Source organism: Falco cherrug, chromosome 2 (genome assembly GCF_023634085.1).
Source record: "Falco cherrug isolate bFalChe1 chromosome 2, bFalChe1.pri, whole genome shotgun sequence".
Taxonomy (NCBI): domain Eukaryota; kingdom Metazoa; phylum Chordata; class Aves; order Falconiformes; family Falconidae; genus Falco; species Falco cherrug.
The window spans coordinates 44,707,337-44,724,823 of record NC_073698.1 but is presented as its reverse complement, the minus strand read 5'-3'; the positions used below and the strand labels follow the sequence as shown (position 1 = coordinate 44,724,823).

General features: G+C 41.7%; 1 protein-coding gene across 8 annotated transcripts in view; it reads left to right on the top strand.

The window, feature by feature from the left end:
- The window catches only part of KLF12 (KLF transcription factor 12), a 246,910-nt gene that overhangs the window by 147,668 nt on the left and 81,755 nt on the right, over positions 1-17,487 (top strand). For all 8 annotated transcript variants that reach the window (XM_055703199.1, XM_055703204.1, XM_055703202.1 and 5 more), the window contains one exon: positions 8,117-8,660. In XM_055703199.1, the coding sequence (XP_055559174.1) occupies positions 8,117-8,660 (544 nt within the window). The remainder of the gene's footprint in view (positions 1-8,116; positions 8,661-17,487) is intronic.

Below are 17,487 nucleotides of genomic sequence, written 5' to 3'. Positions count from 1 at the left end.
TACAAATATAACATCAATATTTTTTATACGCTTAAGCAATTAATATTGCAAGTAACATCTTACACTGCTGTTGTTCCACACCTTCGTTAGACTAATTTCTCTTGAAGACTTGTGTTGTAGCGATGGGCATAAATTAGTTTCTTTCAACAGATTCTTCCTTTGATACAGCATTCTAGTAACACTGCTGAAATCTAAATAATACATCTAAGCTAAACATCTAGTTTTCTGAATATGTTAATGACTTAGGGATCAAGGGGGTAGGTTTTGTTGCTTTTCAAAAAAATCACAGCAGGCCCACATAGAGTTTGAGATCGTGAGAGTTTAGCCTCATGTTCAAGGAATGTATAGTTTTTACATTTAATGTACTACATAGTACAGGAGCTGATTAGTTTATTGGGCTATAGAAGTCTGTAAACACATGTTCTCCTTCTGTGCCATTGAAGAAATCCTTTGGTAAACCTGTTGGTTTTGGAGCAGGAGGGTTAAATGCCAAGTAACCTTAACGCTTACACTGCCTTTGCAAATATATTATTTAAAAATAAGTAATTTCACACTAGATGTATTTGCGTTCATTGTTAAACGTTCTTAAAAATTAATGCTGTTTGCATAGGGATCTCTTTTCATTTCGAAGCATGTTTCCCCAGTCCTAGTTTGAGCTGATATTGAAGGTTGCAGCACGTGGTACTTTTTTGGTGTTCAAGTAGTTGTGCAATAACACCGTAGCATGCCTGTTCAGGAAAGGTTAAAAGGCAATTTTTACAGCCGTGCAGCTTGAGTTTTGTTTGTCCATTTATGAGTGGTGGGTGTGAATTTGGTCTCCCCAGCTCTTAGTTCATTCTCTTTTGGGGCATCTTCCATAGGTTCTACACTTCTAGCAACACTCTACTAAGAGAGGCCACCCAGGCCTTGTAGCGTGTGCTGAGTTTCTTTTGCCTCTTCAGACTCTCAAAGAGAACGGAAAATTTTATTTCTAGGCCTTGAGGGTTGGAAACGTCCACTTTGAAATCAAACATCCAAGTGTTATGCAGAGATAATCATACATTAAGTGAATCATGATTACTTTAAAGTGGGTGTCTCTCAGTCTTTCCTGTTGAATTGATTCCCATTTGTTTAAATGCATTTTCATTCCATCTCTTTTTATTTTAATAATTCCTGGACTCTACCCTCTGTCTTTCTTAGTGCCAACTGGTGCTTTTTAGAAAATCTTCAATGGGAGTTCTTGTAACAGAGTCTGACTCAACCCTGTTTGGGAGTGCTGTCTCTTGAGGATCTCTTTTCTTCCTTGGAACACAAATTTAACCTTGACCCTGAGCAACCGTTTTTGAAAACCAGTAGTAAGCCACTTTTTGATTTATGCTTCGAGAAAAAAAAAGCAGAAAGATCCAGCTGTCTTGCATTTTGTTCTCTTCTTCAGCGTGACCTCCTGCGTTTGTCCAGTGCATCCGAGCTGAGCAGTTCTGTCAGCCTGGGAAAGCCTGCAGCAGCAGCCTCAAGCAAAAAGGCACAAATGCCTGTTCACTTGGTGCTTTTGCATTTGGAAACGAATTTTTAGTATTTTACTCATTTTTAGTGTTCTGCTGTCTATGTGTTCATCCTCCTGATTTTATACAGCTGTCTCTCAGTGCTCTACTGGTGCACCCCTCATGTACAGATCAGTAATAATAGCCATATCTCAAAGTGAGCGTAGTTGAGTCTTGGATGCATCTTCTTTTCAGGGGGATAACAAAGTGTTTCACATAGAGGTTGTTTAGTTCATTTTTTTTGCAGTTTCTATTACTTCTTCCTTTCTTTAGAGTATTTTGTTGCTTTGGTTGAAGTGGAGATTTTCAGGCGGAAGCGTGTGAGTGTTGTGAATGTAATTTCTTATGATGGGAATGTGTTTTCAAAAGCATCTCTTCAGGTAATTTTAAAGAGCGTTCACTCATAGGTTAGCAAGATAAAACAAAACAAGACTCCTGAGTAAAGCACTGGATGCTTGAGCCCTAACTTACCAGGGCTCTTTGAAGTGCTGAAGCTCCTACTCTCCCAAGCTAGCCATGTGCTGATGTTTGCAAGTGCCTCACTGGGGCGTGACAGGACTAAACCCCATGCAGGCAGGTATGCTTCGTGGTAAGCACCTACAGAACTAGTTTTTGAGGGGGGTGAGCTTTCTACCCTGATCTACAGGAAAGATGAGGAAAATAGTCCGTTTTGATTTTAGAAAAGAAATTGTATACTAAAGATGAACACACCATATCCTAAACCAAATCTACCTGCATGTCTCAAGGCATTAGAGTTGTATGCACATCTGTGTGCTATGCAAGTGCTAGAGCAAGTGCTTTTGGCCATTTTGAACCTAGCATGTGTGTCTTTCGCCATGAAGTGTTAGAATATCTGTAACCTGCAGAATATTCCTTGTTATTTAGATTTCACCCTCCAAGCATGATGATCACAGCTGAAAGCTGTTCTAGCTGGGCCCAGTTCTGCACTGCCTGCCCAGAAGACTGTGTGCCTGCACTGCCGATCTTTGGCACTTTGGTACAGCAGTGGCAATGACATGGTTAAAATTGTGGATAGCTTTTCAGAAGGAGTATGATTTTTCTCATCTTAGTCTCCTTTAACTCTGACAAAACAAAATCATCCTGCCTGAAATTTCTACTGCCAGAGCAGAATGAGGTGAGGCAGCACAATGACAAACCAAGAAGGGGTTTTGTGTGATTTGACTGAAGAGTTAAATTTTCAGCATTTTATTTTCTAACTTCCTGTCCTCAAAGATGGCTTATTTTATAAATGCTAAATTTAGTCTGTTCAGTTTCCATCATCAAGGACAGCTTTTTTGGTATGCTTTCTTACAAATTGTTTGACCTTGGCAGATTGCTGCCAGAAAGGAAGAACACTTTAAAAGCTGACAACTGATTGTTGGAGGTTTGTAAACTCCGTTGTGCAGGAGCAGTAAAACTCCACAGAGGCATAAAGGCTCACTGAAGCTTAGTACCCTGTGAAGTTGATGAACTGCAAGGTGTCAGGATGAGTTGCCGAAAACAAAATTGATGTTTGCTCTTTCACTGATTTTAACCTGAGCTGCATGGAAACTATGAGCTCTTCATGCTTGGTTATGAATAGATTAAGAGTGTGGAAGGGGGCTGTTGCAAAATTTTCTCCCATGTAAGTTAAGAGGAGGTGGAGTTCAGAGGGCTGGAAAGAAGAAGAGGTAGAGCTGTGTGGGAAAGGATGGCCATCCAGCAGATAAGGTGTTATCGGCCATAACTTCACTGTGCTTCGCTCAGGGTCTTGTGGCTGGTTGTGTGGCTGACTGGTTGTTTTTCTGTAATGGTCAGGGAAAAGGGCAGTAAGGAATGCTTTTTTACACAGCTGAAAAAAAGCTTTGTGAATAGGAAAATCACGTGTTAGGTTCCTGGCAGGCTTTATTAATGGCAAGCTAATGAAACAGAGCACCACAGAGAATACTGGTGTACAGCTTTAAAGGGCAGGCACAAAAAGCATGAGACAAAAGCACTGACTAATAAAGGCTGAAGCTTTATTAAAAAGCCTTTTCTAGCAGGGAGCCATCCTGACCTGCCTTCCAGTTCTGTTTCAGCCAGGATTTGAGTGGATGGTGAACAGCATAAGGATGTGACAACAGTACTGCAGAGAGAGGCATTGCTGAGAACTGCCTTTGAGTACCAGCTGGAGGCAGGGATGAAGCTGCCCCTCTCCTTTGTACCAGCAGGCAGGAGCAGTGAGATGAGGGAAGCCACGTGCAGCTGTACCCCTTCATGTTTTATTTCCATGGGCTGGGCAGGCATCCAAGGCAGCCCACTGGGTTGCAGGGACCTCAGGCTGAACCCTTTCTAACTCACCAAATGCTCTGGAAGCTGCCAAACTCAACAACAGAGTTTAGACCCCTAAAACCAAAATGAAGTTTGCAAAACCGACACAGGCACTTTTAGGATACAGATGGGGAAAACCTGTTTCAGATGCCCAGACCAGCAATCAGTTGAGCCCACACCACCACAAGAAGCCCAGTTCACTAGATGAGGATAGAAAGGCAGGAATAGTTAGATGCGAGGAAAAAAAAAAAACACACAACCAATTGTTTTTCATCCAATTGACTTGCAGCCCAGAAAGCCAACCATGTCCTGGGCTGCATCAAAAGAAGTATGACCAGCAGATTGAGGGAGGTGATTCTCCCCCTCTACTCAGCTTTCATGAGACCCCATCTGGAGTACTGTATTCAGCTCTAGGGCCCCCAGCATAAGGACATGGACTTGTTGGAGCAAGTCCAGAGGAGAGACATGGAGATGATCAGAGGGCTGGAGCACTTCTCCTGTGAGAAAAAGCTGAGAGTATTGGGGTTGTTTAGCCTGGAGAAGCAAAGCCTACAGGGAGACCTTGTAGCAGCCTTCCAGTACCTCAAGGGGGCCTACAAGAAAGGTGGAGAGGGACTTTTTACAAGGGCACGTAGGGATAGGACAAGTGGGAATAGCTTAAAACTGAAAGAGGGTAAATGTAGATTAGACATCAGGAAGAAATTCTTTCCTGTGCGGGTGGTGAGACACTGGCACAGGCTGCCCAGAGAAGCCGTGGCTGCCCCATCCCTGGCAGTGCTCAAGGCCAGGCTGGATGGGGCTTTGAGCAACCTGGTCTGGTGGAAGGTGTCCCTGCCAGCAGAAAAAAATGTAACACTTGTTTACAATTTTTAACTTAAGTATGGGATGTACAGACCTGTTTTGCTAAGGATCCTGCTGGTTTTTGTAATGTCAACTGACATCAGTCACAGCCTGAATTTACCAAAGAAAGGGCATTATTAGTCTTAGAGTTTTGGCAGGGAAAGGAGGTTGTTGAGGGACATACTGGTTTGCATCCTGTTTGGAGAAATTCATGAAGGGGATTATAAAGTTCAGGTTTGAGTTTAGTTTCACTACTGAAGACTGAAAGAATAATATCAACTATATTACTATAGTACATAGAGACTGTATGGCCCTTCTAGCAGCTCTGGAGAAAAGGGTGTACATACCAAAAGGTGGATGCGATATAAAGAAGGTACAGTTACAAATGTAAATGCAGAAGAGAAAAAAGAGAAAGTGATTTGTAGACTGCAGTTACAATACTTTCTTCCTTTTTTATTTTTATTCCCAAAATACTTGGTGTAATTACTAAAGTAAAACAAAGGCCTGCTCGTAGCACAATCTGTAATAAGCTGTGAGTCATGATCTGTGCCTTATCTCAATACAATTGACTCTTATCCATGGAACAAGTAGCAAACTTGTGGTATCAGCTGCATAAGGGTTTGGGGGTTCTTCCTGTAAGGGACCTGACACTGCCTGCTGCAAAGGCAGGTGGGCCTTCGGGGCAGGCTGCGCTCTGTTCAGTGATGGACTGCTTTCGAGGTCTGTGTGGATCCCTTGTCTCCAGCCTCAGAAGTATCCCAGAAGTCAGAATACTCCTGGGAGCAGTCTGATGTGCATATGCTGGGTACAGCAAGTCCCTGAGGGTGCTCTGAAGAGCAACAGAGGACAGCAACAGTGGGGTAATCCATCCTTCAGCTCACAGAGGGTAAGCTCGGAGGAGTGTTGTGCTGCTGAGGCAAGTGGCATTGAGTCAAACTGAAATCTTCCCCTGACACCCAGGGGAAGCCTGGAAGTATGTCAATATGGAGGATTTTCTCCGTAGCACATTCGTCTGCCCTGTGGATGGAGCTGGTGATTCGTACTGCTCCTAGATGACCCTTGCCAAGCCATGTGCACAAGGGGATCCCTCATCTTCCTTGTACACAAGTTAAACCTGTTTCTCCCCCTCCTCTCAAACATTTAAGGTGGAAGATGTTGCCTTTGATCTTACGAAGATTTGGGTATAGCCTGTGCAGGGTGTCCCTCTCCACCTTGTCTTTACTCTAGTACCAATCTGTTTAGATCAGCAGAACCAGTCTGTTTGCCCATGACGTATATAAGACCTTGTCAGGATTTGACAAATGAACTACTTGTGTCATGTATGTTGATGGTTTTGTCTTTATCATGGCACATAGGGTGTGCTTAATGTGGGGGTTACTGACAATAGCCAGGGTAAGTGTGTCAGAGGAAGTTACCAGGAATCATCACTGGGCAGTCACAGGCAGTTTTGCCTTCTTGAGGAAGAGATTTTTGTAACCTTGGCACTCATAGCTGGTGAGAAGTAACTGAGTTACTTCTCAACGCTTTGAGAAGTAACTGTTCTTTACTCCATCATCTTTTTTAGCAGGAGAACTTACCATTGCCTTTATAAATAAGAGTTTTTCCTTTTGTTGTTTGTCTTTACATCAAGGTCCAGTGGCCGGATGAATTGGGGTCGCTTTTTTTTAAGTTGATTTGTGTATGAATAGAAGAAGACACTCACTGTTCCAGACGTGTTCTTGCTTTCAAATGGGGGAAAGCATCAGATCCAAGAACCAGCCTGAATCAGCTGAATAGATGGGATCTACTAGAATGGCTCATCTTTCAGTATGCCAGGGATAATACCCACTTAGGCTGTTATTATTATAATTTTTAATATTAGCGTTCTGTTTTCCTTTTGTAATAGATCTTCATTCTGTGATGAAATTTGGCTCTGACTCAAAACCAGGAGGTTTCTGCATGAAAATATTTAACATCGTTGATTATAAAAATCCCGAAGTGAATTCATAGCTTGCTTGATTGTTAGCTTATTTTAGAGTAGAAGAACTAAATATTTGTGGCTTAAATATTTCCAACTTAATGTTTTTACACACTTAGTAAAGACTATAATCTAGAGATGGAGAGAATGCATTTAGAGCTGCTTAGGTACCATAAAAAGATTGCTTGTTAGATCTGTATATGGAATAATTGCTTTGGGTCAAGTGAGATTTGAAGTAGCTTGGCAAATGTTTTTTATTGAGATTGGTTTTCTGTACTACAGCACATAACAGCATGTGTATGCCTGTAGAGAAGCTCTGCTGCGGTGCAGTGCCATGGAGGTACTTAGCTGAGGAGCTGAGAGCTATGCTTTGTCATACTACCAGGTTATCGATGGGCATTTCCTTCCTTGCTCTGCCTATTGAAAATTACTTGAAAAAACATTTGTAAAGAGTAGTTATTAATGATGTACTGTCAAAAAGGAAAGATATATCAAATGAGCTTCTCCAGGGATCTGTCTTTGGCCTAGCATTATTCAAAAATTCTATTACCCTCTTTGATGATGGAAATAAGGAATATAACTGCAAAAATAGCAGATGGCACCAGTCTAGAATACATTTAGACCAACCAGCTTTGAAAGAGTTGGTCTAATGCATAGAAGTTATTTTGCAAAGTCAGAAAATTGTTTTTAATTAGCATGAAAAAAAAATTAAAAATATAACAATGGGGAAGGCTATCTAATGTGCTAATTTTGAATAATGAATTGTTGTAGCCCTTGCTGGCTGTAACAGGGCAACCATAGAAATGAGGGGCTCTCTATTGACCTGTAAGTAACCTATCTGTAACCATGCAGAATGCAGAAAGTCAAGCGTTGAAAGTCTGTGTTTAGCATACGGCACTGCCTTCTGAGAAGTGGTATGGAAAAAAATGCAAAGATCATTGTAGAGAGCAAACAACAATGCTAAGGCTTTTTCTTTAAAAGCTGACTTATAACAGAAAGAGGCAAGGTTATAAGAAAAAGGCAAGGTCTGCCTAGTCTAGAAGAAGGTAGACAAGTAGGGGGAAATGACAGTCTTTGAGCGTGCAGAAAATTGTTTGGAAAATGGTGGTGACCAGTTTTTCTTCATGTCCATTGAGGATGACACAAGAGAGGAATGGTGTAGCTTAAAGTTGTATGTTGGGAAGAAATGTCCTCTCAATATAAGCAGTGGTTACCTGTGGAGATAGTAACATTTTTTGTCACGGGTGACTTTGCATAGTGCAAAGCAACAGGTTGATTTTGTACAGCCACCTTGTAAGAAATGAGAGTAGAACTTTTTTTAATGTTCTGTTCAAACTGGACATGTCTGTGCTTTCTAGCATGGTTTGTACTTTAAAACTAAGAATTGACATAAGAAAAGGAAACAAATCCTGTGATGTCCGTGACCAAGTTGTGTGATGTGTATTAGCAATTGGATGTGCAGGTCATCTTTAGCCACGTATGTAACTGTCCCTTTGTCCTTCTCCAACAGTCTCCAAACGTCCACAACTACCCAGATATGGAAGCTGTACCTTTGTTATTAAACAACATGAAGGCAGACCCAGTGGAGGATTCATTATCTACAGACCATTTCCAAACGCAGACTGAACCAGTGGACTTGTCAATAAACAAAGCCAGGTCGTCCCCTACAGCAGCTTCATCTTCACCGGTTTCTATGACAGCATCAGCCTCCTCCCCTTCTTCTACTTCTACTTCTTCATCTTCTAGTCGGCCAGCTTCATCACCCACAGTAATAACATCAGTATCCTCAGCAGCATCTGTACCATCAGTATTAACTCCAGGTCCTCTTGTAGCTTCTGCATCTGGTGTTGGAGGCCAGCAATTTTTGCACATTATCCATCCAGTACCACCTTCAAGCCCCATGAACTTACAGTCCAACAAAATGAGTCATGTGCACCGTATCCCCGTGGTGGTACAGTCAGTACCTGTTGTCTATACAGCTGTGAGATCACCTGGGAATATGAACAACACTATAGTCGTACCATTGTTGGAGGATGGGAGAAGCCACGTCAAAGGTAAGGTGGAACCAGTTTTGTGCATCTATGGCATCTCTAAAACTATTTTTGTATGAGGAAAATGTAACAACATTATAAAGCTGTTAGTTTCCAGACTTACTATGCTGTTTGCTGAAAAGGCATATAACTTACACTATTGAGAGAACCTTTAAAAGTCTTATTCCAGATGCTCTTAAAAATAAATATTTTTGTAAAGGTTGATGTCAGCAGTGGTGTTAGGTGCTTGGACAACTCATGGCAAGTTTTGTCCTGAGAGGAATATATCCTTCCCAGAAGCTGAAGAAGTTAGGCAATGGAATAGTGGTGATATATAAAACATCACAGATGAAATGGACATGGAAAACTCACCAGGTGATACAGATTTGGCAAGGGAAGGAATACCGGAAAGATTGTTACCACACAAAGGGAAAGCAGTCGTCGTCAGTCTGTAGGAACGTGCAGAGGAAAGACTGTAGGACCAAAAAGTGGTAGCACGTGCAGAGAGGTAGGTTTTATTAAGCTCAAGGAGTGGCAGTGCAAATCTGAATTAGGTTTCTTCTTCCAAATTAAACAGCAGAAGGGAAGAGTGTGTATGTTGGGAATGAGTTTTGCAGACACAGGACCTGAGAGGCACATGGAGGTGTGAAGGGAGGAAGAAAGCACATGCCAGAAGGACAGATACACTCTTGGAGAGGTGTCCAAAGAACATAGAAAGGGGAGCTGGAAAGCAAGAAAAAATGAGAACATAACAGTTACTGAGGAAGCGAAAACTTGTTAAGAGATGGTGACATGATAGGTGGAAGAAGAAAACAGATGTGTCCGGACACTCTGAAAAGCATGACTTTATAAAAAAAGGCATTAGTGGCAGAGATGGGAATGTGAGGAAAGAAATGAGACAGACTCATTTCAAGGTTCATTGCATGTGAGTGAATAAAATATGGCTAATTCTCCCCTGAAAAGGAGGTATTGCTTGAGGTGGAAAGGGAGGGTACTGACAGATTACCTTACTTTTAGGGTATATGAGAGCACAGGACATTTAGTAATACATCTTTATAACACCTCTTATGTACCTAATTGCATAATGAACAGGTCTCTACAAGCCAAAGACCTTTTTTCATTCAATTTTCACAGCTGTTATTGATATACTTGCGACTGTGTATTATTGTACAGGACTGCAGTGATGAGTCATTCTGACATTTAGTAGCATCCTGTTGTCCACAACTCTTTGGTTCTCCTTCTGTTCCCTCAGTACCCTAGTGTAGACTGTGCCCTCTCAACAGGCTTGGGTGTAGGAAACAAGCTCACAACTGATCTGGATTTTGGTTTTAAGAATCAAAATGATGGTTTAGGAAGTTTTATTGCACTTCATACAGTGATGTAATTGTAGGACTTTGTGCTGTTATGTCAAGAAACGATGAATGAAAGCAGAACTTTTCACCATGTTGTCTGGGGGGGAAAAAACCCTAAGTTTTAGTCTGGATTTTGATTTTGGAGCTTTGAGCTGCACCTGACCTTGAGCTCATCCAGAATTTTTCCCGTTTGTTTTCTTTTCAAAGGTGCTAGTTGGCTCTGGTATAGTCTCCTCTATAGGAAGCACCTCCTGATCTTGTAAAACTGGAACTTTGCTACCCCAGTTTTGTCAACAAAATTCCAGAATTTAATGCGCCATAGGGATTTCAGCCCATGAGCTCCAGGCCTCCTGAGCTGCCCTGACAATATCACCTTTGTGCTGTTATTGGCAGAGATCATTAACCAGCCCTGTAGCACCTATTAATGTACAGCTAAAGAAAAAGAAGGGATTAAGCGTTGTTTAGTTTATTTTTTGTCATCAATTGTACCCGTTTTGCTATTACTAATTCTTTTCATATAAATATTCAGGTTATTTTGAATAAGTACAATAGAAGAATAATGGGCAAGAATCCACTCTAGGTAGTCATTTTTGTCAGCTTTTTCTGGAGTGTGTTTTTCTTTCTTTCATGTAAAAAAATGTAAATATTAATATGCAATGATATTGCACAAATTTAAGTGATTAAATAGTTTTCATATGTGTGCAGAGTGACTTCCCTTCAGTGGTCAGCTCTTGTGCTGAAGAAAAGAAATAAAGGTCAAATTGAATTGGTTGCTAATCCTCTACCAGCTGAAGGAAAAACGCAGGTTTGAAATCATCCAGAGTCACAACTATCAACTTTTACATGAACATTGATCATTTTCAGATACAAAAAAATATGCATGCTGAAAAAAAGTCAAACCACAGATAGCATAAGCAGCATTTGTCACATAATCTCTGTGCTGTTACTGTTTTGGTGCTAAATTAGTCACCATGTTGATGATCCAGGGGTGTGGTTGGGAAGCACTTAAAGTTATATTTTACATTAGCCTGTATCCAAGTCCTTTTCAACTTGAATAAACTTAGGCACTTCCCTGAACAGGGATACTTTCAATGCTAAAATTAATGAAAATTACATCAGACTTAAGATCAGATCTCTCCTACTTTTCTAGATATAGGTACTTAGCGGAAAAATGCAAGAAACAGGATATGGAGAAAGTTTTTTTTTTTCCCCCTTATTCCCGATTTTATTTTCCTCATGCTGAGTTTTCCTCTTCCTTCCAGGTTTGACTAGAACCATTTCATTTTAAATTTTATTGCAACAACTTCTCAGACCACCACCATCCTGCTAATCCTGCCTCCAGGCATTTTGCTCTGGTGGCTTTCTGCTTCCTCTGGCGCTTCCTGTTACACCTTCCTCTCTCTCGGACAAAACTGTCCTCCTGGTGGATCCTTTTCTAGGTAGTTTAAGCAAATACTTCTTTCTTCCTGTTATGGTTGAATTCCCTCTTCCCTTCAGCACCAGAAATCACTACCTCCTTTTCTGTTTCCCCCTCTCTTTTTATTTTTCCATTTTTTCTAGTCCTTCCCATCTTGCCGATTGTTCTTTGAGTGCCAGTTTCAGCAGCTCTGCTTCATCTCTCCCTCCTTGTCATCTGTTAATCTTTCTAACCCATGCTGTCGTCTCCTCCTCTGTGGCTGCACATCTTTCTGCATGGCTTCATTCATCCTGGCGTTCTCCATCACACCTTCCTTCAGGAGAGTCTGGGAACTCCTTTTCTGCCTCCCAAAGTGCTGCTTGTTTCTGCTGTCCATCCTGCCTCCTCTCTCCTATTTTTTACATGCAACGTTTCCTGTTAAATCAAACCCTTTCTGCAGCATTGAAAACCAAATGGGTTTGCAGAGAATTAGCCTGTGTATGTATGAGCTGCCGGCAGCATCCAGTCAGGTCCTGTTCCACGTGCTACACCGAGGGGGACATCAGGAGCCAGGAGTATCATGCTACAAAAGCACTCTTCTGTCAGACTGATTCTTTTTGCAAAATAAAACCCTTTCAGTTCACCTAGTGTAAATCAGAATCAGGATCGAAGCATTTTTAGGAATTTATTAACAACACATAATTAGAAGGTAATCAGTGGACACTATGTCCAGTATCAGTAATAAAACACTAGCCATTTACAAAACCTTACTAAATTCCTGCAGATATCTAACACTGTTCTGTAATCCCACCACACTCACATACGTGTGCGCGTGCACCCAGAGTGACACGCAGACTCCTGCCAGCTGTGGATCTTCCCCTCCTGACATCCCTGATGCACGCACTGGCGAGGAGGCCCTCCAGGGAGATGCCCAAAGTGGGGGTCTCTGTGTGCTGCCCCCACACTGCCAGCCCAGATGTGCGGGTTGCCCCCTCAACCTAATGCTTGCGGTATTTCGCATGTGCAAAGTGTGGTAATGTGTTACGGCTCTTGGGGCACAGAGGGGATGGGAGCCGGGCACAAGTACCTGTGGGCACTGCGTGTCTGGGCTGCACCCCCTGCCACCCCCTACCACCTGGCAAAGAGACAAAGTTCTCTCCCTTTCTTGGTCATCGCTGTTGTCCTGTCATCCGAAGCCTTCAAAAGCCCTTGGAGGTTTTTTCTGCATGGAGTAGGTGACGAGTACTAGACATTATTATACAACAAAGTATTCCAAAGTATTAAAATCCCATGAAAAACTCTTTTTTTCACCTTTTTTTCTGCCTGTTCAGCAGTGGTGAGGATTGCTAAGAGGTGTAATTAGAGGCACAGCAAGTAGCAGCACCTATAGATAAGGTTCCCTGATGGTTTCTGTTAAAACCCTGTCTTCAGCTGCTCAAAGTCTGAGTGTATGTTAATCATTTAGGCTGACATTTTACATGCCACATGCCTGCCTCAGGCTATTTCTTTTTTCTTTCTTTTTGAGGAAACTTTCAAGAAAAAAAAACTATTCCACACTTCCTGACACTGAACATAGAGAAAAATGTAGCATTTTCCATGTTGAAAAACTTACTCCAGCTTTTTTGGGGGGATAAATTATAGAGCTGTGTTTTGTGCCGTGAGCCTCAAGTTTGGTTTGGACTGTTGTTCTTTTTTTTGTCTTTATAGGCACTTGCAGAAACCAAGCCAAGTTTGGAGATCTGAATAAAATATAAATCCTCTTAAAGGGTAAAGCAAAAAAACCAATTGTGTCTGGGAAGAGGCAAGGAGGAGGTTGGAAAGGGCTGGGCAGCAGGGAGCGGGGCAAGGTGGAAGGGGGGTGGGGAGAAAAGAAGAGGTGGGAAGATGGCAATGGTTGTATGAACATGTTCAGGAGGAAAAGTGGGAAAGGACTGGAAGCAGAGGAAGGGGGAAAAAGTAAAAGGGTAGAAAAGAGATCTGGGGAGGGTGAAAGAGAGCAAGGAGAGGCTCAACCAGGAGTGAAAGGGCCCACTGTGGCAGCAACAGGTTCCCCTACAAACTCTGCTCCCATTAACCTGAGTGTTTCCACTGCTTTGCTTTCAGAAGATATCCACAAATACTGCTGGCAAATTGTGTCCTTCTAGTAGCAGGTTTTGGCAAAGATAATACCCTTTAAAATTGTTTTCTGTAGTTCAAAAGCATTACTCCATTGAAGGGCCTTTAAGAAGCTCCCTACTGATGATGATGCACCAAGGACCTGTGAAACTTCTGTAATTCTGGAGTTTGGGGTTCTCACTCTTACAGGTTTAAAAGTTTTTGGGAGACACAACCACTTGCAAAATCTAGCAGTCAAGAACACTATGAATTTAAATTTGCCACTGAACTTAAATCTGCTTCCCATGTATGTAAATATCCATAAAGCCGTTGTTGTGGACTATTTTTGTTACTGTGTCTACTAGAAATACAGATTGTATCTTTCAGTTTACACATGCCATATTCCTCACCGTGGATACATTAATAAGTAGTAAATGCAATACCTTTTGCTACAGATTTTTTTGGAACTTAAAAACAGGTAAACTAGATAATATCACTGCCCTTGGTTGCTTTTTTTTTTTTTTTTTTTTAAAGTACAGCCTGTTATTTCTGCCCACTGTAAAGTTTACTGCACAAAAGTAAACTCAATTTGTAGTACAAAGTTAGAAATGTAGAGAACCATTTCAAAGGTCAGTTTATATGGTCTGTTTGTATAAATTATGGAAGAGACTCTTAATTAAAACCACTAGTGTTGCTTTTTTTTATTTCATGTGAAGTGATTATCCTTTCTGCATTTTAGTAGATGATTATTTTGGGTTGGAGTTGCATTGAAACAGAGAGTTTCTACTTTAACTGCAAGTTTTTTTTGTTGTTACGCACAAAGATTTTTTGTGGCTGTATATATTCCAGCCTGTCCACCTCCCCCCTCCTATTCCCCAAAATGCTGACTCTTTCTCCCCCTGTTTGATTGGTTTGTCTGGAAGAAATATTAGTGGTTCTTGGAAAGGAGAACCAGGTTGGCAATGGATAGCCAGGAAGAGAAGCAAGCAGAGGAGAGGCTTGCATTCAGGGTGGGACCTGTGCTACTGGAGATGGTGCCTACATTTAAGAACTAGAGTAAACAGTAATTCTTGCCAGAATGGAGAGTTAAAATACAGGTTACAAGACGTGCTGTGGTATTTGAAATTGAGAAGGAGTTTGCTTGAAGATAAAGTGTCTTAGGTGAGCTATGGGGAAACCCATAAACAGTCTTCTACTTAAATCTCCAGAAAAGTTGTGTTTCTGGTGACTCACTGGTGATATGCTTGGGTTTTTTCACTATAGAAGCACATAGTCTTCTAAGATTTATCGACGGTGGATTTAGCATTGTGCTATGCTTTTAACTAGGAGCATGTTTGAGGAAGGGAAAGAGGTAAATGTGTATTCCAAGTCCATTTGTGAAGTCCAGTGTAAAGAGCATGAGGAGGTCTATTTCGACATATCCTGAGTCTCTGCACCTTTTGGAAGCTGTAAATTCCTTGTCTTCCACACCAAGAATGCCTCTGGTCCATCACCTCTGTACTCTCACCAGGGCTGAGCTTTGATCTAGTTGCTTTTATCCCACAGGTTAGGATCCAGCAGAAACATAGGCATAAAACTTCTAATTTATTTTATCCTTGCCTGGGTTTTACTGTACCTTAGACCAACCTGCTGGAAGCTTTCTAGTGTCTAAAATATCTCTACACTGTTGCAGCACATAAGTTGCAATCTGCTACTGTTTTGCAGTGGCTTTGCAATATTGTATTTAATATTAAATATATTCTTACTGTTTCCCCTGTTTATTTTTGGTGGTAGGGTATTTGTATATTGGATGCTCAGTGAGAGATAAATCTCAGTAGTGTCAGTAGTGTGGGTTTTGTGTAGGTGAGGTCTCATGGCATTCAAATAGCTTAGAAAGAGAAAAGTCCTTTGCTTAAAAAAAAAAAAATGTGTGTTTATGTATACAACCCAATGAGAGAGATGCTTAAATATGTTTGTATATTACATCCATGCAATCACTCTCACCTCTGTATTTCTCCACACAGCTATTCTTTTACAGGTTTATGGCTAACTATTTGACTGGTGAAATGATTTTAAATATTGCCTTTGATTGGATCATAGCAATTAATATTCCCTGGTAGATTAGTTACACTGTGCATTCAGTGACAATTCCCATTCTTTGTGAACCATAGCTATGCTGGATGCAGTTAACTGTTCTAGCCATATAGTCCCATAAAATCTCAATAAAATCTGAAAACTGTGGAGTATGGGTAATCTTGCTATAAATTGTAATAAAAATTACCCCTGTAGACTCTATATTCTGACCATTACGTTCATGGATACTGCTGCTTTGTACATAAAGTTTTATGAAATAAATTGACCAATTCTGCTGCCCCTACCAGACACCAAAGCTGTTTTGATTGAAAATCTGATAGGTGTGGTTAGAGCATTTTCCAATGCAGAAAAAGCTTAAAATGAACTTTAGATAGGAAGAAAAATGCCATATATGTGCTTTGTATACTATGGACCAGCTTAGAAAGAGAATCATGAATACCATCATTCCCATGCATTTGTTAAGTCCATAAAGCCAGGATTTGGTTTCCTAAAACCCATTAAGTAAACCTGAGTATAACACTTAGTCTCTGAGGGCGTAATTTCAAATAGCTCCTGTACATCTGTGTCTGGAAGTATTTCTTCCACCTTTAACATGCAGTGGTGACTGTGACATTCTCCTTTGACGTTCTCCTGCTGGGAAAATCCACTCTGGGCTCCTGTTCTCTAAAAGAAACTGCCAAGAAGGAGAATGTTCGGTTGTTTCAGGCATCAGGCTACGGTGTGAGGCTGAGGTTCCACGGTTGTAAAACCTGTTTTCCAAGAGTAACCAGGAAGGATGGAGATGAGTCGGTCCCTCTGCTTGGTGCTTGATCCACCCAGGTGGATCTGTTTACTCTATTTTTTTTTATCAGAGGTATTTGAAGTGGTGGCAGTTTAAGAAAGAGCAAAAGAAGTCACTGCTGGTCAGCAGTTTTCTTTTTGCAGTATTTCAGGTACCACACTGCTGTATGCCAGTTGTAGAGACTGAAGTTATGGATTAGACACTACAGTATTCATGACTGTTGGCAGATTATTTGTTTTAATGAGGATTTATCTGTCCTCCTGTTAATTACTTCTCTTCCAAATTTGCCCACTAGGGCCCTGAGGCCCCCAAAGGTAATTTTCTTCAGCATTGCTGCTGAGGCACCTCTTTGGCTTTAAGTGGATGGTGGCAGGTGGAGAAGGAGCAGGAGCAAGCAAGGCCACGCAGTGCTGTTGCTGTTGTTCCATCTTCAGGCACTTACTGAGATCCCCAAGACACTTCTGCTCCTTTCCCAGAAAACCAAGGCATGACTCACATGGCAAAGGCTACTTTCCTCCCCTTCCCAGCAAGGACCAGGTCCACAGCAGCTTGGGGGGGCGCTGAGCCACTTCCCTCTGCCAGAGCTGGTGCCCCAGTGCCCAACAAGAGGAGGGATGAGGGCTCACCCTGCTGAATTCCCCATGCAGTCCATGGAGGCAGGTGGGCTCATCACCCCTGAAGGCACCCATTTCCCTGTGCTGGCTTTTATGGGAATGTTGGGGTGGTTCTATACACAGTGCAGGTTCCTTGAAGACAGGAGGTGAGAAGCTCTTCTCTCCCGTCCTGGTGTCACCCAGCTCCTGAGGTCCAGGACTCAGAGATGATGGGGACTGATGGAAACATACTGTTAGGTGCTGTTGAGTCACGGGGTTATCGTGAGTGGCAGATTATTAATAGTTTCACACTAATTCTTTCAGAGTGTTTCTGATGCTGGCAGATTAATAGCATGTTGTGCTAAGGCATGAGCGCCGTATAATTTTCTTAACCATATTTTCCAATACCATCCTTCTAGGAGTTTGGCAGAAGATGTCACTTTGTTACTTCTGTCCTTCATGCTCTGCAGACACATGGACACACACGTGTGTAACAGCAGTACTGAGATTCTTGTAAATGTTAATTTTGGTGTGTGGGATAGTGTTTGGTTTTCCATTCCTA